This window comes from Pogona vitticeps, chromosome 4 (genome assembly GCF_051106095.1).
Source record: "Pogona vitticeps strain Pit_001003342236 chromosome 4, PviZW2.1, whole genome shotgun sequence".
NCBI classification, from domain to species: domain Eukaryota; kingdom Metazoa; phylum Chordata; class Lepidosauria; order Squamata; family Agamidae; genus Pogona; species Pogona vitticeps.
The window spans coordinates 216,439,019-216,466,845 of NC_135786.1; the positions used below are offsets into that span (position 1 = coordinate 216,439,019).

Genomic DNA, 27,827 nt, shown 5'->3' on the forward strand with positions numbered 1-27,827 from the left:
TTATTGCCACTAAACTTCTCTGCATTAATTCTTCATATTTAATTATTACTTAATTCAATTATTTTTTTATTGCTCTAATGAGCTCAAACGTCTTTCCTCAACCTCTATTATCCTCACAACTCCTGTAAAACAGGTCAGGCTGACAGGTAGTGACTTAACCCAAGGTTATCCAGTAGAGTCATAGATAACTACAGTGGAAAGAAACAGCAACAAAAGAGGAAAAACAAGAAATCTCTTCAAGGGAAATTTAAGCCTAGATTAGGAATACTGAAAGATCAACAGGGAAACATACATACTGTGTGACAAAGAGAAAAGAAAGAGAAGATGAAAACAATATATTGAAGACCTATACAGAAAAGATAAAAGGATGACAGGCTCCTTTGAAGAGAAACCATATAGTGAAGAACCTGCAATTCTAGAAAGTGAAGTGAAAGCTGCTCTGAAAGCACTAGGAAGAAATAAACCAGCAGAGGTAGATGGGATACCAATAGAACTAATTGAAGACACAATGTTATATCTGTCAAAATCCTAACAAGAATATGCCAACAAATATGGAAAACAAAACCATGGCTGACAGACTGGAAACATTTTATATACATTCTGATTCCCATGAAAGGAAATTTGAAGAGTGCAGTAACTATAGGACCATTGCTCTAACTTCCCATGCAAACAAAGCAATGTTCAAGGCTTTTATTTTATATGGAGCAAGAAATGCGATTTCCAAGCTGCATTCCAAATTAGAAAGAGGCACTTGAGATCACATTGGAAATATCCACTGGCTACTGGAGTGCACCAAAGCATTTCAGAAGACCAGTCTATACTTTCTCGACTACAGCAAAGCTTTTGACAGTATAGATTGTTAAAAACGATGGGTTCTTCTGAAAGAAACGGATGTGCCTCATGACTTGATTGTCCTGCAACTTTTATTGTGGACAAGAAGCTATTGTGAGGACATAATATGGAAAGACAGCATGGCATCCTATAGGTAAAAGTGCCAGACAACGGTGCGTTTTATCTCCTTTTCTGTTCAATCTGTAGGCAGAACAGATAATATGGAAAGCAGGATTAGATCCAGATGAAGAAAGAGTGAAAATCGGGGGAAGGCAGCAGGAAAAGAGGAAGACGAAACAAGAGACAGATTGACTTCCTTAAGGAAGCACAGTTTTGAGTTTGCAAGAGCTGGGCTGTTGAGACCAGAAAACTCGGGAGATCTCTGCTTCATAGGGTCTCCATAAGTCGGAGGCGACTTGAAGGCGCGTAACATTAATGGAAACAAACAACAACGTCCAATGAGTTCCACAGCCGAGTGACAGCTTGAACCTGGACCTCCTAATTTCAGAGTAACCACACACACAAAAAAAGGCGGGCCGACTAACCCACGTTCTGAATGGAGTCCAGGTGGCAGCGGGCGGGAAGGGACGGATTCCGCCCACTATCCTGGGCCCCCCAAAGTACTCGGCCGCCCAGCCCTCGCGGGTCGGAATCCTGCCCGCATTCTGTCACGTGAGCGCCCCGTTCCCTTCCGCCTGCGCGGCTCCTCCTCGCCCGTCCCCGTGATGCTTGTCACGTGTGTTTTCCAATTCCGCAGAGCCTGCCGGTCTCCTTCCCCTTCCTCCTTCCCTTGGATCCCCTTCATCTTCTTGGGCCCGGCTGGCCAAGGGCTCTTGGCAACCTGCGCGCCGGGAGGTAGGCAGGCGAATTCACGTGATTAACTTCCGCGGTTCGTGTGAAGGGGGCCGCTTGCTTGAGGGAGGGCTGCTGTGTGTGTGTGGGGGGGGTCTTTCCTCGCCGAACTAAAAAAAAGAGAGCGCCATAATCTTTGGTGACTCTCTGAATGGGGAAGTCAGCGATTACCCTACTCTCCCCAACGCCCGGGCCGGAGAAAGCTACCGCCAGCTTTTCGCGTGGTGGTCCCGGGGGTTTTCTGTCTCAAGCCTGACCTTATCCTGATGTTTGCATTGCAGTAGGTCATCCAGCGTCCCAAGGATAGATCTCGTTTGCTCTGTGTGTGTGTTGGGCGGGCTGGGGCGGGATGGGGAAGAGGAGAAACCACGAATCTTTTTAGTCTGGAGTTGTGAAACGCTTGGAGGTTTTGGACTGCAACTCCCATCATCCCTAGTCTTGCCGTGTGGGGCTCCTGGGAGTTGCAGGCCTAAACGTCTGGATGGCCAGAGGTTCTCCACCGTTGTCGTCGTCAAGACCAGTGGTTCTCAAACTGGGGGTCCCCAGATGTCTTGGACTGCAACTCCCAGAAATCCTGGCCAGCACAGCGAGTGGTGAAGGCTTCTGGGAAATTGCAGTCCAAGAACATCTGGGGACCCCCAGTTTGAGAACCACTCTTCTCTGCAAGTTGTGTTTCACCCATTGCATAATGTCAGTAAGAAGTGAAGAGAGTTTAGCAAGAAATGTGGATGAAAATTGGCATGTGTCTTTATGTTTACTGTGGGATTAGTTTGGTGCTACAGCATCTCAGAACATTTTGGCTAATGCTCTGCCCACTTGGATCTTATATGTGATAACCCATGGATTGTACCGCATTATTTTCTGTACGCTGTAATTTATATTCAGGAGATTTCACGCATGAGAAAGTGGTCTTCAGGTGCCTAAAATAAAGCAACAAGCTGTTGGAGCGTTCTTAGATAGGGCTAGGAGAGAATAGTTTAGTTGCACTCTGATTTGGAAGAGAAGGAGTGTGCTGCATGTACGTTTGTGGTCCTTTCTTCCATGCTGTTGGTTCATTTGCTCCATGTTCTCCCCCCACATCCCATATGCTCCGATTTCCTGTTTAGTTTTTTGTTCTTAAGTGTAGCTTTCAATAATATCTGAGTAGGAGTGTTAATTAGATTTCAAAACTGTTGCTTGGTTAATTGGAACAAGACCTCTGAACTGTACTGCAGAACTGACTCGTCTCCAACATAAAATCTTAATAAATGGAATAGGGTTAATAGTGACACCAAGTCAGCCCAGGATCTAAGTGAGGACTCATTCCAGCTCCCAAACATCCTATAATTTATGCATACTGCTTTATAGTTCTTAAACCTCATAATGAAGACAGCAGGAGCTGCACTGTAAATTGACTTAATTTGCACCCAAACATTTCAAAGAGACATTTATGACTTCTTTTTGAGGAATCCTGGAACTGCTTAAAGGTTGTAGGTCCCTGTCCTTTTTTTACACAATGGCATTTTTTAATAAAGGAAAAATAATTACCCAGTTTAATTTTGTACTCTTAGAACACTCTTCTGCAGTTCACTTCTTGTTGGCATGACGGGTACCCCATGTATTGACAAAGAAGACGTACTGCTTGGGTAGGGGAAAGTAAGTAAGTTATGATGAAGCTGGTGTCTATAATTCAAATAGGTTTCTGCTTGTCATCTGTACAAATTTCATGGTGAAGGAATTGCTACAAATGCAAGAAATTACATTATTTCCTTTCAGAATATTTGCCATATAAAGCCACAGTAAGTAATTTAAATAATGTATTTTGAATTATTCTTGCTTTTCCGAAAATTTTTCTCTTTTTATTTTCAGTATTTCATCACTGTCCTCCCAAATCATCAGCATCATAGTAAAGCAACAAAAATGACAGAATTCTGGCTGATTTCTGCTCCCGGGGAGAAAACGTGTCAGCAGACATGGGAGAAGTTGTGTGCTGCAACTATGAAAAATAACAATCTCTCTAGCAATGCCAAATTTAATATTCCAGATTTAAAGGTACCTTAGAGCTTTTAATTCATGCAAAATGTCTGGTTTTGCTATTCCAGTGTTGTTTTGCTCTTTAAACATGGGGGACTTAGGTAGTGGGTAGAAACTAGGCATGTTCATTGTCCTTTAAAAAGGAATAAAGCTAGTATTATGAATGTGTACACTGAAGGCAAAAACTAAATGACTTACCTTCTGAATATGTAGTGTGTAAACATCTCTTTTCCATAGCAGAGATAATCCCATTCATTGAAGGGTCACTTTATTTTATTTGTTGTAAAACTCATATTAAGAGATCTGGTTTGTCTCTCTGGATAAAGTCTTAGGTGTTTATTTATAGATAACCTCTTGACAAGGTTAGAAAGTCCACTTTTATGGTCTATTTGACTGCATGCACACTGTATTTCCACCTGGTGACAGTCAAGGTTTCTATCACATATTAAAGGAAAAATGAATCTTTAGTTCCTGCCTTGGAAAGCAACATGCTCAATAGAAAGTTGTCTTAAACAAGGTTGAATGATTTATCTCTTTATGATAGCTTTATTGACATTGACAGGCTGCAGGCCTCAAGGTCCATTGAGCTACTGACCTTTTGGGCACAAAACTAATGCTATGCTGCTGGCCTCTGCCTCTTTTTATGTGGATTTGTAGTGAATTGTCTAGTCTCTAACTATGTGGAGCCATTACCCTGTTCCCCTGAAAATAAGACCTAACTTGAAAATAAGCCCTAGTATGATTTTTCAGGATGATCGTAATATAAGCCCTCTCCCCTAAATTAGCCTAGTTAAGTGAACCCAGCCCTCCACCATTGTGCAGCATTGTGCAATAACCACGAGATGACATGACTGTATTTGAATAAATATAGATCGTTGTACATGGAAAAAAATAAAACATCCCCTGAAGTTAAGCCCTACTGCGTTTTTGGAGCAAAAATAATACAAGGCCCTGTCTTACTATCGGGGAAAGACGGTGGTAGTAGTAATTGCATTCATCTCCTGCCTTTCTTCCGGTGAGCTATAGGTAGCCCATGCATGGGTCCCTTTCTCCTCACTTTATCCTCACAGTAACCCTGTGAAGTTGATCAGGCTTAGAATTGCTAATAGATGATGTGGAAAATGAGGACCTTTACATTGAATTTGAATGTTGGGTATTAGATATCTTTACAAAAAGGATACGCATTGGCTTCCATTTACTTGGAAGTAAATCCATTGTACTAGATGTGGAATTCAGCAGTAATTGGAAATGGATAAGATTGTGATCTTAGCCTAGTAAGTCTTTTTTTAAAGTACTGTATTAATGCTTTTTGTAATTTTATCCTCTTTAGGTTGGCACCCTTGATGTTTTAGTTGGTTTGTCTGATGAGTTGGCTAAACTGGATGCATTTGTGGAAGGGTAACTTCTCTTTTGTATTACTTTTCATCCAACATCTAAACCAATCTGTATTCATTTTGTGTCCATATGTCCACAGTATACAAGCTACTGTGTAAGTGTTACTTGCTAATTGTATATAGTTGCTGGTTAACCATCTTAATGAGATTTACTCAGGCCAGACATCACTCTTTTCATGCTCTAGTCCAAAGATTAGGGGTTAAGGAATCGATGCTGTTGTCTTCCTCTCCTGGTTCAGACCATTACATCCAAACTTGTCTATGATGCATGTGCCCATCTTGGATAATGTTTGCTTGTTCTAGTTTTTTAGTGATTTTTAAAATTTTATTGCTTTTTTGGACTGTAAACCACCCAGAGTAGATTTTTCTAGATGCACGGTATAAAAGCCAGATAGATAGATAGATAGATAGATAGATAGATAGATAGATAGATAGATAGATAGATAGATAGATAGATAGATAGATAGATAGATACATACATACATACATACATACATACATACATACATACATACATACATACCATGTGATATCAAACAGAGATTTAGAGTTTTTGTGAAAGAAGTGAAAGGATGGCTTGAATGGATTGAATTGAGATGGAGAAGAATATCCAGAATATTTTAATGGACAAAGAGTGAATCTTAATGAAGCAAATTTGATTTAATGCATGACAATTTAGATACAGTGAAGGTAAGAAAACAGCAGGTTATCAGCCTGATACAGTTCAAATTGCTATCATGCAGGTTGTGATTCTTTTGAGTATAGCCCTCTGAGCAACTGATGCATTTAATCTAGAGAAAGAAGAATAAATGGGATTTGCTTTCTTCATCTTAACTTTCTCCAGTGTTGTCAAGAAAGTGGCACAGTATATGGCTGATGTGCTGGAAGACAGCAGAGATAAAGTTCAGGAAAATCTTCTGGCCAATGGAGGTAAACATTGAATTCATATATAAAATGTCTTTTGATGTTGAGATTTTGAGAATAAATATAGAAAATGCTTTCAAATGTCTTTTATAAATTACTTTTGCATCACAAGTGATGGTATGAATTTCCAAGCGCTAATAAACTTAATAAAACAAATATAACACTAAAACATTTGTTTTCTTAGGTAGAATAGACCTAGAGTGCCCACACACATGCTTATAATGGCAGGTCAATGGTATTAATCCGTTTCAAAGTTGTTTCCAATTTTTTATTGTCATGGTCACTTAATCCTTACATCCAAGAATTGTCCATTATGATATGATGACCTGCGAATCCCACTGGTCTCCACTGCCTGAGATCTGGCAGCTGTGGAGCCCCCGAGCAAAAAAATCTGTGGGTTCCGTTCTGGTTTGGTCACTCATGGCAGCTTTTATTAAAGGCACAGTGACAGTCCCTACTGCCCCTTCTTCACTCCCAGGAGGTTGAGTTTCCAGCACTAACCAATGGAGCACGGTCTGTCTAGCTAGGGCCCTAGTTGCCTGCACTGGGGGTCTCAAAATGTCCAGGCCAGGAGAAGCAAGCAGGAAGTATGATCCTTCTGATCCAGGGCGCAGTCCTTTTAGGGAGGGCTGGTAAAGGTGACTGGTGTAGACCAGGCTCTGCAGCACTGATCCTCCCAGAGCCTCCTTTGAATGTTTGAGTCAACGTCTCCTGTCTTTTCAGCCTTATCAATGACAGAGGTAACAATCAAAACTTCCCTTCTGCACAGTGATAGAAGTCCTATTCTCTATCTAGTTTCATGTTCACAAAAGTCCATTGTGAAGAGAAAAATCCTGAATATCATACTTTTTAAACATAGTCCCATTATATTTGTTTTCAAACTGTGTAAATATATCATTTTCTTTGTCTTTAACAGGTGATGCATTTATTAAATCTCTCGAGCCTTTTATTCAAAACATTGCAGTAAAAATAAATAGCATAGCAACAAGCATAGTCTATGTTACCAAGTCCAATATTTAATATTTTTGTCCACAGTTGATTTGGTCACCTACATAACAAGGTTCCAGTGGGATATGGCGAAGTATCCAATCAAGCAATCTCTTAAAAATATTTCAGAAATAATTGCCAAGGTAGGAGAATATTTTTAAACGGACACTTAAGAATGTTTTGATTGTTGCAGTCTGGTCATGTATTTCACAAACTGTGTACCATAAAGCAGTAAAAGAAGGGCTTTGTATAGCCTGGCCCATGAGCAACTTCAGCATTATATTAAGGCTGAAATCCTGTATGCTATCTGGGAGTGGATTCCATTGGCCTCAGTGAGACTTACTTCTGAATGGACTCATAGGATTGCACTGTAGGTTCACATGGTATATGCAGCTTCTGTTCTGTATTCCCCAAGGAAGATGATTTTTATCTGCTTAAATATACTGGCTAGAATCCCGCTGGAATCATAGAGTATGATGTTAGGTAAAAAAAAGGGGAAAGTGTAGTCTCAGGTTTGTAGAAATTATAATACTCTTCCTTCTAGTATAAAATGTCAGATGCATTTCAGCCTATCAGCCTTCTTCATTGCTATATAAAATTTTAAAAAATTACCGTCGCACCATTATAACTTACTGGGGGCAATATCATATAAATAAATTCATCTGTCTGCAAAAATAGCTGTTGATAGATAGCTGTTTGTTTATAGCACACCCATAATTTTTAAACTGTATTCTTATGTGAATTGATAATATTCTTGTCTAGAGTATTGCACTGAGGTGTTAACATTAGGGATAAAAATATTTTAAATATAGTGCAAAAATATGTTTTGTAATTCAGGGTCTTGATGCAGTCCATAGGGCTACTCTGGAGTTATTGTCTTCCACCTCATATCCCCCAGATGTGCTCACATCATCCTTTACCATCATGGTTCATCACATCTGGTGGGATATGTTGGGGCAAACTACTGTACATAAATCTGGTAATGAGCCTGTTGTAGATGAATCCTTACTCAAGTAACAGCACATGGATTACTTTCTGTCTTATGTTCAAATTTGGGCTGGTTGTGGTTGTACTTTTGTAAGATCAATCATCCTTTTCCATTGGGGTCAGTGTGAAACTAGGTTTTGCTTCTGAAATTTTTTCAGACCTCAGTTCCACACCCTCTCTTTTCCCACTTTGTTAACCTTCGTGTTCTCATGTGATAGTAATTCCCAACCATGGGTAACTCAAGTGTTCTCTGACTACAACTCCCAGAAGCCATCACTAGCTATGCTGGCTAGGGTTTCTGGGAGTTGCAGTTCAAGAACACTTGGATTACCCAGGTTGAGAACCTATGCCCTGTGCTATCCTTTCTCTTCTCTCATGTTTTTCTTCTTCAGCTCTCCTGCTTTGACATTCTGATCCACTCCTTTACCTCTTTCCTTCCCTGTGTCTGTCCTAGATGTAGAGTTCATAAAACTGAGTTTTGGATCTTAACGGGGTCTCATTGAGAAACATTAGAGCAGTGGTTCTTAACCTTTGTTACTTGGATGTTTTTGAACTGCAACTCCCAGAAACCCCAGCCAGCACAGTTGGTGGTGAAGGCTTCTGGGAGTTGCAGTCCAAAACTCCTGAGTAACCCAAGGTTAAGAACCAGTGCATTAGAGTACTGTAGTTGTAAAAATGGAAGGTCTCAAAGTGAGACTTTGCAAATCGAAGTATGATTAATTTTTTTGTGATGCTGAAGGTCAAAACCATTTTGATCAGGGCCAGATCAACTGACAAAAGGCCTTGGCCTAGGAGCCATGGTTTTAATCACTGGTGCAGTCAACTAATCTGCTCTCAATTTTTTTTCCAGTTAACAGAGCCCTTCACAACTGCTTAGCACCCATGATTTTCAAGTTATGTTAGTTTTGACAGTGAGGCTGGTGCAAAGTGCTTAATTGTTTTCTTTGTCAATCTAGAAGATATGTTTTTCCATTTGTTAAATTTTTAATTTTTTTATTACACTGCACACATGGTTTTAACTTGTCACCTTTTGTTATCTTAATTTTTGTGGTTTTTAATGGATACATTTCGTTTGCTAGCCTGGGCCAGTGGTTTTTATTGGACACAGTTGAAGTAACCTATATGTGTTGTTTTCATTGGTCATGGTCTGTCAGCTGTATGCTTGGAAGGGCTTCACTGGGTGGAGCTGACATAGAAGTACAGCTTGCTTTTATACAAGCACTGTGTACTTTACAAATTTGTATCTATTAAAGGGATTGAGAACCACAAATGTGTGTGTGTGTGTGTGTGTGTGTGTCTGTGGTTTTATGATACATATTGTTTGCATTGTTTTTATTTCTAACTGTTGTAATTCAGTTGTAAGATACTTTGAATCTTTTTTTAGGGAATGAAAGTCTAAGAATTAATTAAACCATAAGGAAACAAAACAAAATTATAGCAATTTGTAGGCAGCCCTACAGTTGTGTTGTTGCTTATAGCATTTGCTAATGTTGTACTTACATGTTTCCATCATTTTCACAGTGAAAGCAGAACTAGAACAGAGTCCAGTTTCAAGGGTGGGGGTCACATGGGGTTTGTGAAACAAGATGTACCAGACTCCAGTTTATTTCACCAAGAATGTCCTCTGCCACATACTTACCCACTTCACATTGTCTAAAGCAGGACATCATGAAGACCATCCTAGTTTCAGCCATGTGTGGGTGGTTTTGTGCAATAAGTGATGCTTCTTTAAAGATGGCCCCAGACATTTTAGAGCTCTAAAGAGACACATAAGTATTTTGAATTGGACCATAAACACTGGAAACACATATAGATTTTGTGCTAGGCAGAATGTTGGTCTGAATCTGCCAGTCTCTGTAAGGTTATGTTGTGGTAGATTGATAAGAAATTCTGATTCTTAATTGTTTAACAGTAGCAGCAGCAATTGATTGGTGTTCTAAGTTGTTCTTATATGTTGTCATGTTGCTTCCTGCAAAAATGCTATTATTAACAGCCATACTCTGGTCTTGTAGACTCAAGGCTGTGGCTTTCTTTGAGTCAATCCATCTCATATTTAGCCTTCCTATTTTCTTGCTGCCTTCAACCTTTCCCAACCTATTGCCTTCCTAGTGAGTCTTGATATCTTCAAAGTGTGATAGTCCCAGTTTAGTCATTTTCACTTCTAGAGATGGTTCAGGGTTGATAGATTAAGCCACAAATTACAATGCTGAAATTACAAAAACCTCAGTTAAGCAGGGTAGATTTTCATGTAGAAGGAGGATTGTGAGCTGCATTCAGGAATCCTATATTTAAAATAGGGTGTGGAACGCTCCGATTTTCTGGTTGGTGGTTAGAAGTATATACACTATCCTTCACTTCCAGAAGGAGGCAGTGGAGACATGTGACCACTTCTGGTTCCTCTTTTTCTCTCTGATTCTTAGCATCCTTTTAGCTTAGCTATATGTGGTGGTGCTGCGGGTTAAACAGCAGAAGTCTCTGTGCTGTAAGGTCAGAAGACCAGCCGTCGTAAGATTGAATCCACATGACAGAGTGAGCTCCTGTCGCTTGTCCCAGGTCCTGCCAACCTAGCAGTTCGAAAGTATGTAAAAATGCGAGTAGATAAATAGGTACCACCTGGGTGGGAAGGTAACGGCGTTCCATGTCTAGTCACGCTGGCCACATGACCACGGGAGATTGTCTTCAGACAAAACACAGGCTCTGTGGGTTGGAGACGGGGATGAGCACCGCAACCTAGAGTCAGACATGACTGGACTAAATGTCAAGGGGAACCTTTACCATTACCTATAGTTAGTGGATTTTGGATTTCTAGTTAAAAATTGTTGATTCTGCAAGCCTGAAATCTGCCAGCTTCAGACGTAAAAAATCTAAAATTGGTGTTAAATTATCACGAAAAGCTGCTTTGCTCCTGTACGCTGTACGAAGGTCCTGGCCTGTATTCTCTACTGGGCTTTCCTTTTCCCTTCCAGCTACCCAGCTCATCTCTGCTAATTGCAGCTAAAGCCACTACTCTGTCCAGCATCTCTTCTCCATTCAGAAAACAGAGCTGTCCTTCTGCACTTCAAATCATCTGCTGTTGTAGTCTTTTTTTCCTTTCCTTTTCTTTTTAATATAGTCCTTTGGTGGTGAACAGAACCTGAGCTTAGAAATGTGACTTGTTTGGATTGCAACCCCCAGAATCTCCAGCCAGTATGGACTCCAGAACAGGACTGATAATGGACACAATGTAAAAAAGGCTCTCTCTTCAGTTTCAGCATAGCTGAGAGACTGAGCTATATCTTGAATTAGCTGCCCAAATAAATCCGCACACCCAGTCAGTGGTACCATTGCGTTGTGGAGGTATGCCAACTAAAATAGAATAGTTGGGAATACAGCGCTAGCCTAAAATGCCATTTGTGAATAGCACTGTTTCTGATTGTCTTTCTTCCAACTGTCCACCTCTCAGCAGTAATTTCCCTAATGATTCATAGCTTCAGAACAATAAGTGTGAAGAAGAAGATTTCTGTCTTAGGAGAGGAACTGAATAAATATATTTTTCTTCTGGTATTGAACTGTTTGCCGTTCCTCCGCTTCAGTAAACTCTTGAGAGACGCCTTTCATTTCACCACGAATGCTATGTATTTCTGTGCTGCTATGTTTACTAACTCATATGAAAAGCAGTGGATATCTCTTTTTATATTCTAGATGAGTAGTTCCAAAACTTATCTGGAAGTTGAGTCATGGGAACTGGACTTCTTTTTTATTAGGTTGAAACGTTTCGCTAATCATCCAAGTAGCTTCTTCAGTCTGTGGAGAGGCCTTATATACAGTCTGTCTATTTATCATGCTGCCCTTTCATCTGTCCCCAGGAAGGTTAGGACCACACACACCAGAAAGATCACTGTTAATGACCATTAAGGACCCATGACAGTGGGTGGAGAAGATCTGCAGAAGTGGGATTTTCACTCACCCGCTTTGTCCTTCTAATGAGCCTGTTCAGATCAGAGGTCAGTGAAACCAATATATCAGGGATCTCCTACCAATTCTCCCTCAAACTGAAGAAACTACTTGGATAAGTAACAGAATATTTCAGCCTAATAAGAAAGAAGTCCAGTAGCCATGACTCAACTTCCAGATAACCTCACCTGGATGACTGAGAATCTTCACAGATATATTTTCAAAACTTGTGTCCTGAGATGTTACGAGAATTCAGCACACAGAAGCTGTCAGCATAGCTAGTAAAAGGTTCTGGTGACCCACAGCCCAGTATCATCTGTGGACCCGTGACTGTGAACCTTTGTCCTTGGTGGTTAATTTGGATGTGGATCTTAGAAGTCGGCTATTGCAGTTCTTCTGTGACCAGATATTGTCAAAGAGTTTCACAAAGGCCCCAGATGACATAGTTCTGACATATCTGCTGCATCCGTTTATTCTCTTTCTTTAAAAAGGATCCCCAGTTCTAACATCAGCCATCACCTACTTATAACCATCTGCCAGTGTGGAATGGCATCTTGCCAATGGCATCATCTTCCTTCCACCCAAGATCTGTTTTGGATATATAGGAAGTTCTCAGGAGCATAGGTTGACATTGTGCAGGCAGAAGCAGAAGACCAGATTGTTCCGTTTACTTGTGTACCATTGTGTGGTGCCCATGATGCCTTTGGAATGAATGATTAAATTGAAACAGTTTAAAAGAAAAGTTACTGTATTTTTCCGTATATAAGATGATACTTTTGTCTAAAATATTTAGATTAAAAATTGAGGGTCATCTTATACATGGAAGAAGGGGGAGATCAAAGCACTTTGATCCCTGCTTTACCCCTGCATTTTCTTTGCAAGAAAATGGAGGGGGAAAGCAGGAATCAAAGTGATTTGATGATTCCTGCTTTCCCCCTGCACTTTTTGTGAAGAAAGTGGAGGGGGAAAGCACTTTCCTCACAAGAAAGTGGAGGGGGAAATCAGGAATCAAAGCGCTTTGATCCCTGCCTTCCCCCTCTGCTTTCTTTCAAGGAAAGAAATTCTGGGTTAGAAAAGGGGGAGTCTTATACATGGGGGTGTCTTATACACAGAAAATACGATACTTAAGAAGTGGAGGTAGGGAATACCGCACCACATTTTCCAGAAGAAACCAAAAGCTTTATTAGAATATTCATATGCTGTTATTGATTAAAATTTTATGGCTAGAATTAAGAGAAACGGTGACACTAATGGTGGGAGCTTTGTTCCCAGAATAAGAGTTACTTTCTCTTCAATCCAAGTTACTTTTGAAAATAAAGACAAATTTCCAAAAACTGATATAACATAGATATTAATAGTTGAGAGGAGGACAAATTTGGACATGCAGGGATTGTTTCATGAGTCTAATGTACGGTATGTCTTGGGATCCCTTCCCTACAGCATTAAAGAGTTCAGCTGCTACCAGGGTCAGTGTTGTTGTTTTTCTGCCAGAGGCAGAGAACCATGTATTGCGTCTCCTATTTTATGTCTAAAAATTAACAGAATTGGCAGTTAAGTGCCAATCAGTTGACTCTTTCCTTAAAAAATGGCAATAGAGTATTGTCCTTCACTTCCCCTGATGGCAGTAGGATTGCATGGGGGCCTTAGGACTGGCTGCACAGCCCAGAGTCCTTCTAGCGCCTTGCTGCCAAACTTCCCAGCATCTGATACCTGGGACACTTGTCTTACTGTCTGGAATAGTAGGATGGATCATGGTGATTTTTACCTGTTCCAACTGGCCTTGCTGTCTGGTTGTTTCTGAGAACCATCATCTATAAAAGTAATGTTTCTTAAGTCCTACATTTGATTGTTTCTGCTGCAGTTGTGTCATTAACGTGAACTGTCCTCTAGGAAGGATCACACTAGACACACTAGTCAGGTGGAAAGTAAAAATCACCACAGACTTCTCTTTCCAGAAGGACTTCCCTTCTTTCCTTGTCAAGGCCATCTGCCATCAACTGATCTATAGGACTGAACCTGAGGAGTGGTTATTTTTATTGCTACCTGTAGTTTTTGTTTTAGACCAAGTATTTTGGTCTGAAAACATTTCTGAACACTTAATACTGTCCTTATTAATTTTTTTCAAGGGAGTGACTCAGATTGACAATGATCTCAAGGCAAGAGCTTCTGCATACAACAGTCTGAAAGGCAACCTTCAGAACTTGGAAAGAAAGAATGCGTGAGTTGTAATGGTATCTTTTTTAAAGGCAATCTAGAAACTGACCGATCAATCTGAACTTTTTAAATATGACCTCTGATTTCTGAAATAATACCTTTGCAATTCAGATTACACTACATTGAATTTTAAGCGCAGTTTACTACTGGGGGGGAGGTAATACCAAATAATAACTTTTCCATGGCCCTCAAAGCATAACATAATTGCCACCCATACATACATACCTCCTGGAGAACACCAGGGAATATTTTGAAGCAAATTTTTTTTTGGGGGGGGACCACAATTTTGGGGATGTGGTTATATTGCAGGGGTAGTGGTGTTGGGGGAAAGTATGTGTACCCTTGGAGGGCACATGATGCCATCCTAGATGTAACCACAGCATTCTACCAATCAGGTGCTAAAGCAGCATCTCTTTAAATGTTTCCATTAGTTACTTTTTAGAATGGGACACAAGTATTCATTTCATAGAATGGGAAAGTCATCTCAAAAGTCATCCTCACCAACCCCAGGCCACTGGTCGATGTCCATCTCAGATGCATCGGGCCACCATCAAGTAGTTTTCTGTAACATTGGTCTAAATTGTTATTCTTTAACAATTTAGTCTGACCTCTGGAGCAACAGAAATAAAATTTGTTCTGTCTGCCCGACAGCTGTGTTCAGATATTTAAAGATGGCTACTGTTATTGTGTATTAAACATTTCCTTTTCAAGCTGAGCATACACGGTTCCTTTAACCTTTCCTCAACAGTAATATCTCCAAGGCCCTCAACCATCTTCGTTGTCTTTACCTGCACACATTCCAATTTGTTAATCTGTTCCAATTCATTAAAAGGCAGTTAGTTTGTAGTTAAAACATTAAGGGGGGGAAGTGAATGTTAAGTGCAGAAAGCAAAGAAATAATAATTCAGGTCTTACTTAGTCCAGGGAAATAAAATGATAGCCAGCTATGTCATGCAAGTTATGTGTCCATTACCATACCACACCTTTTAGTTCTCCAAATAACATTATTGAATTGTAACTAGATTATAATATGGGTATCATGCAAGTTTATCTGGAAAAATTAGAATCTGTTCCCATATCACCAAGATGGGATCATCTGCTAGATTATAATATCCATAACCTGGATAACATGTAAATTTTTAAAAGAATGGATTATTTGGTGGACATTTGAATCAATCTCTTCTACTTTTCAATTGTGTAAAGGACCACAAGGCTGTCTCTGATGTTTATTTGAGTCCTTATTGTTATTAATTGTCATACATTAGGATAAATTAAAATAACAGCAGTGATGTGCATTGAGTGAGTTATCTTCTGGCCCTGTTAGAATTTCAGCACATTGAGGTTTAGCAGCAAAGTTAGGACTTGGGGTTCGTATATATCATGAATTTCTTGATCTCCCAGAGAGCTACGTCCCCAAATGAAGTTGTTAGAATACACCAAAAAGCAGCATGGATTTTTTTTGTCCAGGTATGTTACATTTTATGGCACAAATGTGTGCTGTATTAGCTCAACCTCAGTACATTGGAACTCACTCAATGCATGTTGTTGTTATCATTTTAATTTATCCTAGTACATGACAGCTAAAATGGTTCTGACTGTCAATATGTTGGCTCCAGTAAAAACAGCAGATTTGTTAGGGAAATCTTTTTTGTGCAGAATATTTTTTGTCTGTGAAAAACCCCCAAAACACAAAACCACATGGCAGACTGCTGATACTTGAGAACATTGTTTTTATTCTTCAGGAAGCATTACTGTAGAAATCCTGCATTGTAAGTCTAGTTCCCATTTAGATTTTGCAATGAAATGTGATTCAGGGGAATAAACTGTCCTGTGTGTTCTTTGAGAGTTAAAGACAACCCCCAAACCAATATTGTCTAAGGTTAGCTGGCTACCCACAACATGCTTCAAATGCCCCTTTTTATTACAAAGCCATATATATATATGTGTGTGTATCTCATGTCTAAAGCTATGCAACAATCTCTTGAAAATGTTAAAAGAGTGGAGGTAAAAGTGTGTAAATAGCAGCTTGTCAAATTCATATGGGACGGTCGTACACCACACTTCTCCCTTGAGTTGCACAAGTCTGAGCAGCACAGTTGTGGTTATACATGGATTAAATTTTTTTTCAGTAAATAACTATTCAATAAATACTGTGCCCCTGGCCATCCAGAGCCAGAGGCATGAGCTCAACATCTCTAATTCAGCCTCTAGATCAGGGGGTCATAAAGACCTTTAAAGCTCATTACACGTGGTATTGCATGGAAAGGATTGTCAACACTGTGGAAGAGAACCCCAATAGAAAGAACTGTTCTCTCTCATTCTCTGAATCAGATGTTTATGCTTTGTATTTATGTATGTGTTCGTTTATTTCATTTTTATGCCACCCAACTGGCCAAGGCCACTCTGTCTGGTTTAACAACATGTAGAACCACATGACTAAAGTACAGTCAAGAGAACAAAGAATAAAAATAATAAAATGCAGTAAATAATATCATCAGAGTATAAAAATGCATTAACATAAAACATTTAAGATGACAGATGTTGCTGGCATAAGAATTATACATGGAGACTGAACTACACAGGTGTCTGGCACCCCAACCCTTGCGTTGTAGAAGGGAGAAGTGTAATTAGAGTGGTTACAATGATCAGATAGGCAGGGTATAAACAAACAAACAAACAAACAAACAAACAAACATAAATAAATAAATAAATAAATAAATAAATAAATAAATAAATAAATAAATAAGTGATGTATTAGGAACTTATGTAAATCAATTGAGTATCTGAGTAGTGCAGAAGATTTTGCATAAACCATCTTTGTATTAGTATTATCTTTCCTAAGTAAAACACAGCTATAAAAGTTTGCCTTTTGTATATATCAGTTACTTCAGGACATTATGGTAGACATTTCCTCTTGAAAGTAATGTTATGAAAACCAAACTAAAGACTAGAATTATATGCTCACTTTTATCTCTTCTCGTTCTCTCACAGGGGGAGTCTACTAACAAGAAGTCTGGCTGAAATTGTGAAGAAAGATGACTTTGTACTTGACTCCGAATACTTGGTTACATTGTTAGTGGTTGTACCAAAGTAAGTCACTCTCAATGTCCAAGAAGGCTCATGGAAATATTAGTAGAAGCAAAGAGAATCTAATAAGAAAGAGATTTACCAGCATTGTTTTTTGGTGTTGTTGAAATGGCCATAAGCAGTCATGGAATTGTTACAGTCATCAATGGAAGATTGCAAGTATTTCTCAGATTTCTGAGTTTGTCTTTTCAACGTCTCAGTGTCATCAGCATACTTTTGAGCAACTGGTTCAGTGCTTCCCATGCAGATGGAAACACTTTTACTAGCATAGCAGTATCTGCCCACTTAAAATGAAGCTCTTTAAAAGAAATCTGCCCAGTTTACAATTTCTTTACATATAATAAGCATTAACTTGTAAATTGAATTTGCTAAAGTCAGTCAACACTTTTCTGTTTGAGACTCAGTTTACCTTTTTTGTGCTAATGCAAAGTTTATTTTCTTTGTCTCCAGAAGAAGGGAAGGTTAACCACTTCTGAGTACTCTAAAGGTAGAAAAGGCTAAGAAGGTTTGCAATAAGTCAGAATTCGCTTGGCAGTGTGTTATGCTTATTATTGCTGGTTTACTCTAGCTGCTACATGCACATTCAGGCAGTAAAATGTTTTACGAAAATATTTAAGTTCGCACATTAGATTTGAACTGCAGACCTTTGAATGTTTGTTTGGGGGTAGGCATCATTGAATTCAGTAAACGTAATTTAAAGTAGATTTGCATAAGACTGTTGCTTTAGAAATGCAAGAAGGATGGGCATTTTGAGTTTGAACTTTGATACAAAAGATTTACTCCTTGAAAAGCAAGTGACATTTCCTAAACCATGAGAACAGTATACAGTAAAAGCACAACTGATACCATCCACTAGGAACAACTTCAATACAAGTCCAGGTTAAATATAATCTGGAAGTTGTAACCAAGAACCTAAGTAGCCCAATTAAGTCTTCAGTTGTATATCTCTGTTTCTTTAGAAGTAAGCCTACTGAATTAAGTGAAACTTATTAATCAATAATGACTGACATCCCATTGCTTTATTATGCACACAGAAGGCAAACAGTTTAACTAGCTGGCAGGTAATAAATTCCCACTGGGATTCTCAAGAATGAGATCACAAGAATCTCAACAGCAACTCATTAACTGACAGCTAGAAGTGACTGAATTGTATACTGTTTGCATTCTGCACATGTAACAAAGCAATAGGATTTTAGCCAACTGTATAAGTATTATTCTGTAAAACTGTTTTCTGACTTTTCATTTGACTCACAAATCATGAGCACATTGACTGAACATATAATGATTCTTTCACATCAGTGTGACAATTCTAAAAGGCTTGCCTTTATTTGGAATCATCTATGCTAAAAGGCATAGTGGTCAGGCACTTGAAAATGTTATCTGATGAAAAGAGTTCATCTGTGTAAGATTTCTCTTTTCAATCTTACAAATAAAGATGCTGAAATGTAACGGACTTGTAAGATGCCAAAAATGAATGAAATTGTATTTGTGAAAATTGAAACAAATACAGTGGTGCCTCGCATTACGACATTAATTTGTTCCAGCGAAATCGCTGTAGAACGAAAACGTCGTAATGCGAAAATAAAAAGCCCATTGAAACCCCTTCAATGCATTCCAATGGGCTAGAAACTCACTGTCCAGCGAAGATCCTCCATAGGGCGGCCATTTTTGGTGCCTGTGCAGCGAGGAATCCGTCCCAGAAAACAGGGGGGAGCCATTTTATTTACCCGGTGGCCATTTTGGAACCGCCGATCAGCTGTCCAAAAATTGTCATTTTGCGAAGAATCGGTTCCCGAAGCAGAGAACAGATCATCGCAAAGCAAAAAAACCCTATTCAGATCATCGTTTTGTGATCACAATTATGATCGCAAAAAGATCATCGTAATATGGTTTTGTCGTAATGTGGGGCAATCGTAAAGCGAGGCACTACTGTAAGTTGTTTCTGTATGTTGCTTTTTAACTGTACAAGTTCCTTTTCATTTTGTATATTGATGTGAAATCTCTGGATTAAATGTAACTCCTTTTTTTTACACTGAAAAAGTGAAAGGAATTAAAATGCCATATGTGTATGTTAAAAATAAATGTCAACAAGTCAAATTTGCTTTTTATTTAATGATTTTCTAACTTGATTATCTTAGCAATCTTGGGTATCCTGATTTGTCAGAAAGGAAGGGCTGTGTTACTTTATTCTCAAAAGACAAGGTTGTATCATTTCCACTCATTTAAGCCCTATTCAGGAACTATGTCTCTGTGCTACATGCAATATTCTCTTTGCCCACAGAGGCTTATCAGACATTCTCAGTTTTTAGCCCATTTTGGATGCCCAGAGTCAGTCTGAAAGAGCAGAAGCCTCCTACAACAATGCCTGTTGCAGTGTTAAATTCAGTAGCTATAAAGGTAAACAAGCCTCCTTTCTGCTCAAATATGGAAATGCTTTGGACATAGAAGTGAGGGAGCTCTGGACTGTGGCTGGTGTGTCCTTAAGAACTTAATATTGTCACGGGGGGTGGGGGGGAGATCACCTCCTCCACATTTTTGTGAAGATAGTAAACTGCAACCTTTCTTTCTCTTTTAGGTCAAATTATAATGATTGGATGAAGCAGTATGAAACCTTGACCGATATGATAGTTCCACGATCCAGCAAGTAAGTTTTGTTTCATTTTTGTTTATCCCTTTTATGTATAGGAATAAACTTGGAAATGCTTAATTCCAAACCATAATAAAGTGGACTAAGAAAATAAAGGTTGCTCAGGATTGTCCAGTGTTTCTAATACATTCTTTCTTCTTTTGTAAGTCTGTGATCTGCCCTCACTCAACACTTTCCTAACTTGGAGTCAGGTTATTTCTGTCTAAACTGCATTCCTGTATAGTGTGCTTACAATTGCTGCCCAATGTCCCAGGATTTTTGGAATGGTTTCGCATTGCTCTTATTTCTGGGTTGGCTGTGTTCATCGCATAGCCGCCTTTTTTTCCTACCTCTTCAACAAGCAGATTACACATGGCCTCTCAGGACAGAATGAAAGCATGTTGCAAAAGAAGCGAGACCAAAAGTTCTCCAAGGGTTAATGAACTGTTCCAGTGTTGATCCTGTCCGGCCCGCTGACAGTTTTGAACATCAAAACCATTTATAGCTTCTTGTCTAAAAGTTGAGCAGTTGCTTATCTTTAACATACTGCAAAAAACCTCTTTAGCATTTGTGAAGATTAACAAGTTTAAAATAAAAACAATCATAACATGACTGTTTCATTTTATTTTTAAGAAAAGTTGGTTCGGCCCCCGAACACAGTTCAGATTTTTCATGTGGCCCCCTATAGAAATTAATTGCCCACCCCTGTCCTACACCTTCTCCACTCCATTTTGCCAATTCAAACACCTGAAACTTGCTTCCCTCCTCTCCATCATCTGCTGTATTGGAAGTCAGCGAGTATTCTCTCTGTTGGAGGCTTTCTTCTTCCCTGTTGCATCTGGAGACTGATTTGCAGGATCTCTGATTTTACTGATAGCATGTCTTCCTGAGACAAGGAAGCTGATATTTTCCCCCTATATTTTCCATGCATCCTCCCTCTTCATGTGGCTTAAGAAGAGCCTGGAATTTATGATGCATGTTAGAAGAAACAAAACTTTCCTCAGTTAGGATACACTCATTTTGCTATCTTATGGCTCAGTGCCTTTTAGATATTGTTCTCAGACTGCGTCCTTGTGGTCAATGAGAGCATTAATTTGAAACGATGGCTCTCGTTGTGAGGACAATTTGTCTTGATGGCAGGAATTTCAAGGATTTTTTTTCCTGGCATTATTCCTGGTTTCATAATTGTGAAACTCTAGTCATTCTCAGTCCCCCTCTTGGCTTCTCTCTATGTTAGTATTCCATCAACAAAGGGATTGTGGGAGAGCTTTATCTGAAAGACACATCAGCTGAAGCTAAAATAGGAGCAAGAGGTATATAGTCTCTACAGAACCTTCTCCACTTTTCCAAAACGGAGGAGCTGCTCAACCATCTAATGAACATACAATATACTGAACCCTAACAGACAATTCCTGCAATATTTTCTGAACCTCTCGTCTCTGATATTACTGTACAGATGCAGTAGAATAGAGAAAACAAATGTTCACGTAAGCTATCAGTGAGAAATATATGGTTGCATATTAGTTCCAGGACTATTTTGGATGGGGCAGGAAGCCAAAATCACTCCACTGCAATTCAGGTACAAATCATCCCATTGCGTTTTGCGGGGAAATCCTCCACCCTCGACCCCTGTAGAACAAACATTTCCTGCTGTTTATAAAGGGGTTTGTCCAGCTTGCTACCAACTTTTAGTAGCAGGGAAACGGTCAGTGGCAGCAGGTCCTATGTGGGAGAAATCATTGACCTTCTGAAATCATCCACCCTGGTATAAACAGTCAAAGTTTTATTTTCTCTTTCATCTCCCCCTTCTGACAAACAGCCTCCAACTTCCTTCTGGTCTTCCCTGGGAGAAAAGTGGTACACTTCAACCTTAGGCACATCTAAAGTGCAGCGCTTACCCATTCTGACAGATACCACAGCATGCTCCACCATGTCTGATGCAGCAGTAGCAACATATCCTTTTATGTTCCTGTCTCAGAAACCTACTGTGTAGTCCCGTAGTCCTCGTCAAGCGCTTTTACTTGAGATTACAAGCTGGAGGAAGCCTTTCCGAGAAGGCTTATGCAAAACATAACTCCAAACTATCTACTGATCAAAAACAATGCACAGCTTATAACTCAATCACAGCTCACTCCCTGCACCAGGAAAGAAACAGAGGCACTAAATGCTTTTGCTATGAACTTCTGCAGATTCTCTGAGACTTCACTCTCATGCTGTTATTTCTGCATTAGCTGTTTTGTGTCTTGTTGGTGTGCAGAATGACAGTCTACAGTTGCCACTGCTTTGTGTCTCTTATACACTCAGGAGATGCTGCTAATACTGTTTTCTAAAATTGTTTCTCCTCTTACAAGCAGTGTGATACAAGGCTCAATCCTATGAGTGTACAATCTCTTCAGTATATCTTGGCACACCCATGGCCAGATGGTTCACATGATAAGAAAATTTTATTTCTATGGAACTGGAGGGATGATTGACTGTGGAACGGGAGGAGAAGGGAGTTACAAAAACATCTTTCAATCATGTCATCTGACATTTACGGGGGAAGAGTTGAGCCTGCCTTACAGAGGTGGTGCTACACATGCCAGGGAGAAGTCAACTTTATAACAGATGCCAGTGTTTTGTTTTTTTACTTTGGTTCTTATCCTCCTGTTCTATTTCTTCATCTGGGAAGAGCAGAGGAATGAAATGGCTCTAGCACCCCTCAGTGCCATGAACAGCCACTTGCACAGGGCTGAAGTGCAAAGTGGTGTCAACATAGTTATGTAACACAAATGTCAGATGAACAAGTTGCAGAAACATCTTGCAATGTTCTAGACAGAATGGTCATATTTAAGAACAGAAGTTTAAGATAATAATGTATTATTGATAAAGTAGTATACCTTAAAACTGCAGAGGAATAACTTTCATTTTGACTACTCCTCTGAAAAAAATACCTTTGTTTCATTACTTAGGATGATTTTCTTTTATTTACTAGGGAGATAAAAGTAAGTGGGGGTATAGAAAGAATCATAGGGTGTTGCCATCTAAAATTAGTGCAATTTCCTGAAAAAACATTTAAACAAACACCTATTCAATTTGATGAGGTGGCTTTTGCTGTGAAGAATAAGGCTTTAAATGTGAAATGTGACCCAAGTACAATTACAAAAGGTGGTGATGACAACCTGCAATTAATCCTTACATTGTCTGTAAGTGAACATTGTCATCTATAGCAGTAGTAGTTATGCAGAAACTGCTATATTGCTCTTGCTAGTCTTAAATAACAGGCAGTAGCTTTTACTGCAGTATGTCATTTCAATTTCTGACCTATGATCTCTGGCTGTTTTTCTTTGCAGTGTACTTTCCGAGGACCAGGATAGTTACCTCTGTAATGTCACCTTGTTCAAGAAGGCAGTTGATGAGTTCAGACATAAAGCCCGGGAAAACAAGTGAGTGTTCCTCCAGTTTGTTCTATGCCTGAATGGTAGTTCGATATGCGTTGTCTCTGACGCATTTTTGGCATCACCTGGCAGGAAAAAATTCCAAATAGAGTAGTCCTAGAACAAGCTGGAATTTTTAGCATGTACTGAAAACAGCGATGTCTATGTTGGCTTGAGCATGTCATGAGAATGGCTGACGGTCGGATTCCAAAAGATCTCCTGTGTGGAGAATTAGTGCAGGGAAAGTGTCCCACAACTGTGATAAAAGGATATCTGCAAGCGGGATCTGAAGGCCTTAGGAATAGACCTCAACAGATGGGAAACTCTGACCTCTGAGCGTTCAGCGTGGAGGCAGGTGGTTCATCATAGCCTCTCCCAATCTGAAGATACCCTTATCCAGCAGGCCGAGGCAAAGAGGAAGTCACAAAAGCAGCAAAACCAGGGAGCTGGACAGGGGACAGATTGAATTTGTCTTCAGCGTGGAAGGGATTGTCACTCTCAAATTGGCCTTCTCAGCCACACTAGACGCTGTTCCACGACCTCTACTCAGAGCACGTTATCATAGTGTCTTGAGACTGAAGGATGCCTACTGAATGGTAGTTATACAGCAGTCTGCAATTTCTGCTCTTCTCCCAATGTAGGTTTATGGTCCGTGACTTTCAGTACAATGAAGAAGAAATGAAGGCAGACAAAGAGGAGATGAACAGGCTCTCTACTGACAAAAAGAAACAGTTTGTAAGTTAAACTCCAATTTGTGCGATCCATTTCCTTGGAACATATCTTGAGCACTAAACAAGGTGTTATGCTGCTTAAAATAATAAATAAAATCATGTTTAAACACACAGTGTCGTCACTAAAGATTGTTCCAGTAATAGATCTCATCTTGACATACTTCACCTCGTTTTGTTCAGAAAGTGTGATGTAGCTACTGTGCCTTACATTTTGATACAATAGAGTCTTTTTGCTCTAATTGACTTCTTGTTTTTTCTGTCAAACTACAGGGACCTCTAGTTCGGTGGCTGAAAGTGAATTTCAGTGAAGCTTTTATTGCATGGATTCATGTGAAAGCACTAAGAGTCTTTGTTGAATCTGTTCTAAGGTATTTTTCTGCACAGATAAGAAGTATTGCTCCCTCTCTTCAGAAACCATGCAGTTCAGTGGTATCAGCAGCTGTGCTTTCTTTAAAGAGTACAGCCACTGAGATACTCCCAAGTTAAATTAATATTTTAATAAACAACTTCTTACATCTTATGCCATAAATGTGAATGAGGTCTTAGTTTAGATCATAGAAGCAAAACATTTATCAGAATAATACATATTTATGCTGTTAACTACATTAAGCCACCAGAAAGTGTATTTTAAAAAGTAGCTCTAGTTCTTCTTTTTCCCCCCACTAACACATATGATTAATGAGTTCTCTTAGGTTAAGTAATAAACCATAACAGCAATTTAGTGTTAAATGTGAAATGCTTTAGTGTTACCTCTCAGCTAGCTTTTATACTGTCCATGTAGCTGGTAACATGAATAGAGGATCTGCTATAGCAATCCTAAAAAGCCAGCATGCATTAAAAAGCAGAAATACATCCATAGTTTTTTCCGCATTTGCAGGAATTCTTCTCCAGAGGGCTACAAATTGTATGTTACTGTTGAGTAGGCGTCATGTGGAATGCTCTCTGTTGCTTAACAGAAACAGACTGCAAAGATCCATGCTATATCTGGTACTGGCCCAAATCTTTGAATTTATCCTCATGCAGGTTGATGACATCATCTGCCATGGGCTTTTGTTGCTCATTTAAAGTTTCCCATTCCACCCTCTCTTCAGGTCTCAAGGCTCCCTCAGGATCTCTTTTGGTCTGAAGTAGCCTTTGGGAGTCTCAGGACGGGGAAGGGCAGACCTTTAAATTTGGTCCCAACAGGCTCAGGTACCCAGCTTGTGTGTGTGTGTGTGTGTGTGTGTGTGTGTGTGTGTGTGTGTGTGTGTGTGTGTGTGTGTGTGTGTGTGTGTGTGTGTGTGTGTGTGTGTGTGTGTGTGTGTGTGTGTGTGTGTGTGTGTGTGTGTGTGTGTGTGTGTGTGTGTGTGTGTGTGTGTGTGTGTGTGTGTGTGTGTGTTGGTATATAAACAGAGCACACTTTGCTTTGATTTAATGCTTGAAAACTGCCACTAGTGGTCTTGCCACAAAAATCAGGACCATCGGGGATGATTTTCAGGCATTAAAGCCCCACTCTAAAGCTTCTCTAAAAAGGATCTGGAAGGAGCCTCAGAATCTGGGGAGTTGGAATACGAAACTTTTAAATGAATTATTTTTAAAAAGTATGGCTGATCATGTCATCAACTAGTGTGGGCTTAAATTTGTGCAATAGGATTTTAGCCATTGAGTGGTTGAGGTAAACATGCACAATGTCCTTTGGTGGGGCCCAGTGCCACTGGCAAAGTAATAAGCAAACCATTTCTTTTTCGTCCACTGCAAGAGATTCATTAGCCAGAGTTCTCTGTGGCTGTAGGGATAATTGGGTAGTGATAACTTGTCTTCATGAGTAACAGTTGTATTTGATAAAGTTTAAGGTTTTTACTGTGAAGGTCTTGATTCCACTCTACAAGAAGTGCCATAGTAAAGTTTTTGGTTTTTACATTTGCATCATGTTCTGTTGTCTTCTAGAGCCTCTTTGTCAGTATTAAGTGAGACCCTTTATCAAATAAGATTTTTTTATTGTTGCTTTTTGGAAGGATAGATGTGGCAGAGGGCTTGAAGGGGAAATGCTGTTACAGTTTTTGACAATTGTTTCTCCGTTATTTCTAATGAGTAGCATTAGTAAGTAATCCAAACTTAACTTTTCAGGTCGTAAGTAGGGAGAATATTCTCTCCCTGTCAACAGGTTACTTAGACTTGGAGAAAGATGAGTGGGGAGATTCTTATACAGACTTTTTTTTAAAAAAAAACCTTTTTCTGCTCTTCAGGTATGGTTTGCCAGTTAACTTCCAGGCAATGCTCTTACAGCCCAACAAGAGAACAATGAAAAAATTGAGAGAGGTTCTCTATGATTTGTACAAGCATCTTGACAGCAGTGCGGCAGCCATCATTGATGTGAGTAATGTCCTCTGTTCATTATGTTCACTGTGGATACAGGGTTTGACACAATATTGATTATGGGTCTTTTTGACACCAAGTTGAAGCAATTTGCCTTTAATCACACAGAAAGGAAAAGAAACGCATTTGCCTTGTATAATGATGAAAGGGAGTGTAAGTGATGGCTGCACATTACAGTCAATACCAGTATAGCTTGCGTACTTATGAGCATAGATTTCAGGCTGTGACGTGCTAAAGGGAGGAAGTTCTTAGAATTAAAATGTCCATGCTGTAATAAGGACACATACGACGGCTTTTGATTAGCTCAAGTCATTAATGCATCTAGCTCAGCATCTTCTGCAGGGCTTCAAACAGCTATCATTTCCAGACTTGCGATGCGAGCAGTATCTCTTTCCTTTGGTTTGAAGGCTGAATTTTAAAATATCAAGAAGATGACATTCAAATCAATTTTTCGTTCAGGACGCACCTTTTAGAAATATGTCACCATCATTCCTCCTGATAGTTTCTACATTAATTTTTTTTTAAATCTTGTCTCAACAGGCAACTATGGATATTCCAGGTTTGAATCTCAGTCAGCAGGAATACTACCCCTATGTGTATTATAAGATAGACTGCAACCTGCTCGAATTCAAGTAGACTGTTCTGGCCCAGACCATACCCTCCTAGTGTTGGTGTACAAGCAGAAAAGGTTGAAGATTGGTGATGCTTCCTAACTACTGTCTTGTAAACCTGTGCTTGCTTCTTTTCCCCTTTGCCTAGGACAATAATTACCCCTAGTGGTCCATCTCTTGACATTTTCTTTTTAAAGAGAAATGTAAGTATTGCTTTTAATTGATCAGGTCTGTAAATGTATATTGAGAGAATCAGAGTGTATTTATAAATAGTTCTTTATTTAAAAGATTTAAAAGAGGAGGTCATTCTGCTTTCCTACCATGGTCTCTTATCAATTCCATTGATTTTCCTCCATGATGACCTTGTTTACAAAGGAAGAACAAGCATATGCCATTTTGTTCACTGTGTTTCATAGATATATTGTAAACATTGTTATTGAATTGTGTTGTAAAATATGTGGAGACTGATATTCAGTCGGTGCTTTCTGAATGTTTTAAATTTACATTAAGCACTGGAAACATTCACAGGAGAAAATAAAGCACCACTACAACTGTATTTCATTTGTCTCACTCTGCTGTAACATTGCCAAAATACATATGGAGAGGTTTTGAGGATTAAAGTTCTTAGTGGGTAAACCTCAGACCGTTCTTAGGAAACAGTGGCTTAAAAGAAGGAAGTAGTCAGTATGATTACCGTCGTTGAGTAAACAGCTAAACACAGTGGATGACAACTAATGGTTAGTCTCAACTACAGTAAACCCACTTATTGAATGGGATATGTGAATTCAGCACTTAACGTACCTATATTCTCTTATTCGGCATGGACTGAAATACTCTTCGTAGTGTAGCCCAAAGCATATCTTTGT

General features: G+C 39.4%; 1 protein-coding gene across 2 annotated transcripts; it reads left to right on the forward strand.

Annotated features, from left to right (window-relative positions):
- The first annotated feature begins 1,509 nt into the window (after nucleotides 1-1,509).
- Nucleotides 1,510-27,517, forward strand: ATP6V1C1 (ATPase H+ transporting V1 subunit C1). 2 transcript variants are annotated; one of them, XM_020783418.3, is made up of 13 exons: nucleotides 1,510-1,686; nucleotides 3,532-3,714; nucleotides 5,027-5,094; nucleotides 5,935-6,020; nucleotides 7,050-7,144; nucleotides 14,048-14,139; nucleotides 17,127-17,225; nucleotides 19,798-19,866; nucleotides 23,181-23,273; nucleotides 23,906-23,999; nucleotides 24,266-24,363; nucleotides 26,221-26,347; nucleotides 26,891-27,517. In XM_020783418.3, exons 2-13 carry the CDS (start codon nucleotides 3,583-3,585, stop codon nucleotides 26,984-26,986), a joined length of 1,149 nt encoding a protein of 382 aa, XP_020639077.1. In that variant the 5' UTR covers nucleotides 1,510-1,686; nucleotides 3,532-3,582; the 3' UTR covers nucleotides 26,987-27,517. The 2 variants fall into 2 exon arrangements, with proteins under 2 accessions (XP_020639077.1, XP_078249759.1); XM_078393633.1 differs by lacking the exon at nucleotides 1,510-1,686 and adding an exon at nucleotides 3,232-3,318.
- The last annotated feature ends 310 nt before the right edge of the window (nucleotides 27,518-27,827 follow it).

What these genes read in the sequence shown, in the direction of transcription:
- ATP6V1C1 (XM_020783418.3), top strand. Translation starts at nt 3,583, where the DNA reads ATGACAGAATTCTGGCTGATTTCTGCTCCCGGGGAGAAAACGTGTCAG. An exon ending in ATAGTTCCACGATCCAGCAA is followed by an intron (nt 19,867 to 23,180) that starts GTAAGTTTTGTT and finishes TTTTCTTTGCAG; the next exon opens with TGTACTTTCCGAGGACCAGG. An exon ending in GTGCGGCAGCCATCATTGAT is followed by an intron (nt 26,348 to 26,890) that starts GTGAGTAATGTC and finishes TTGTCTCAACAG; the next exon opens with GCAACTATGGATATTCCAGG.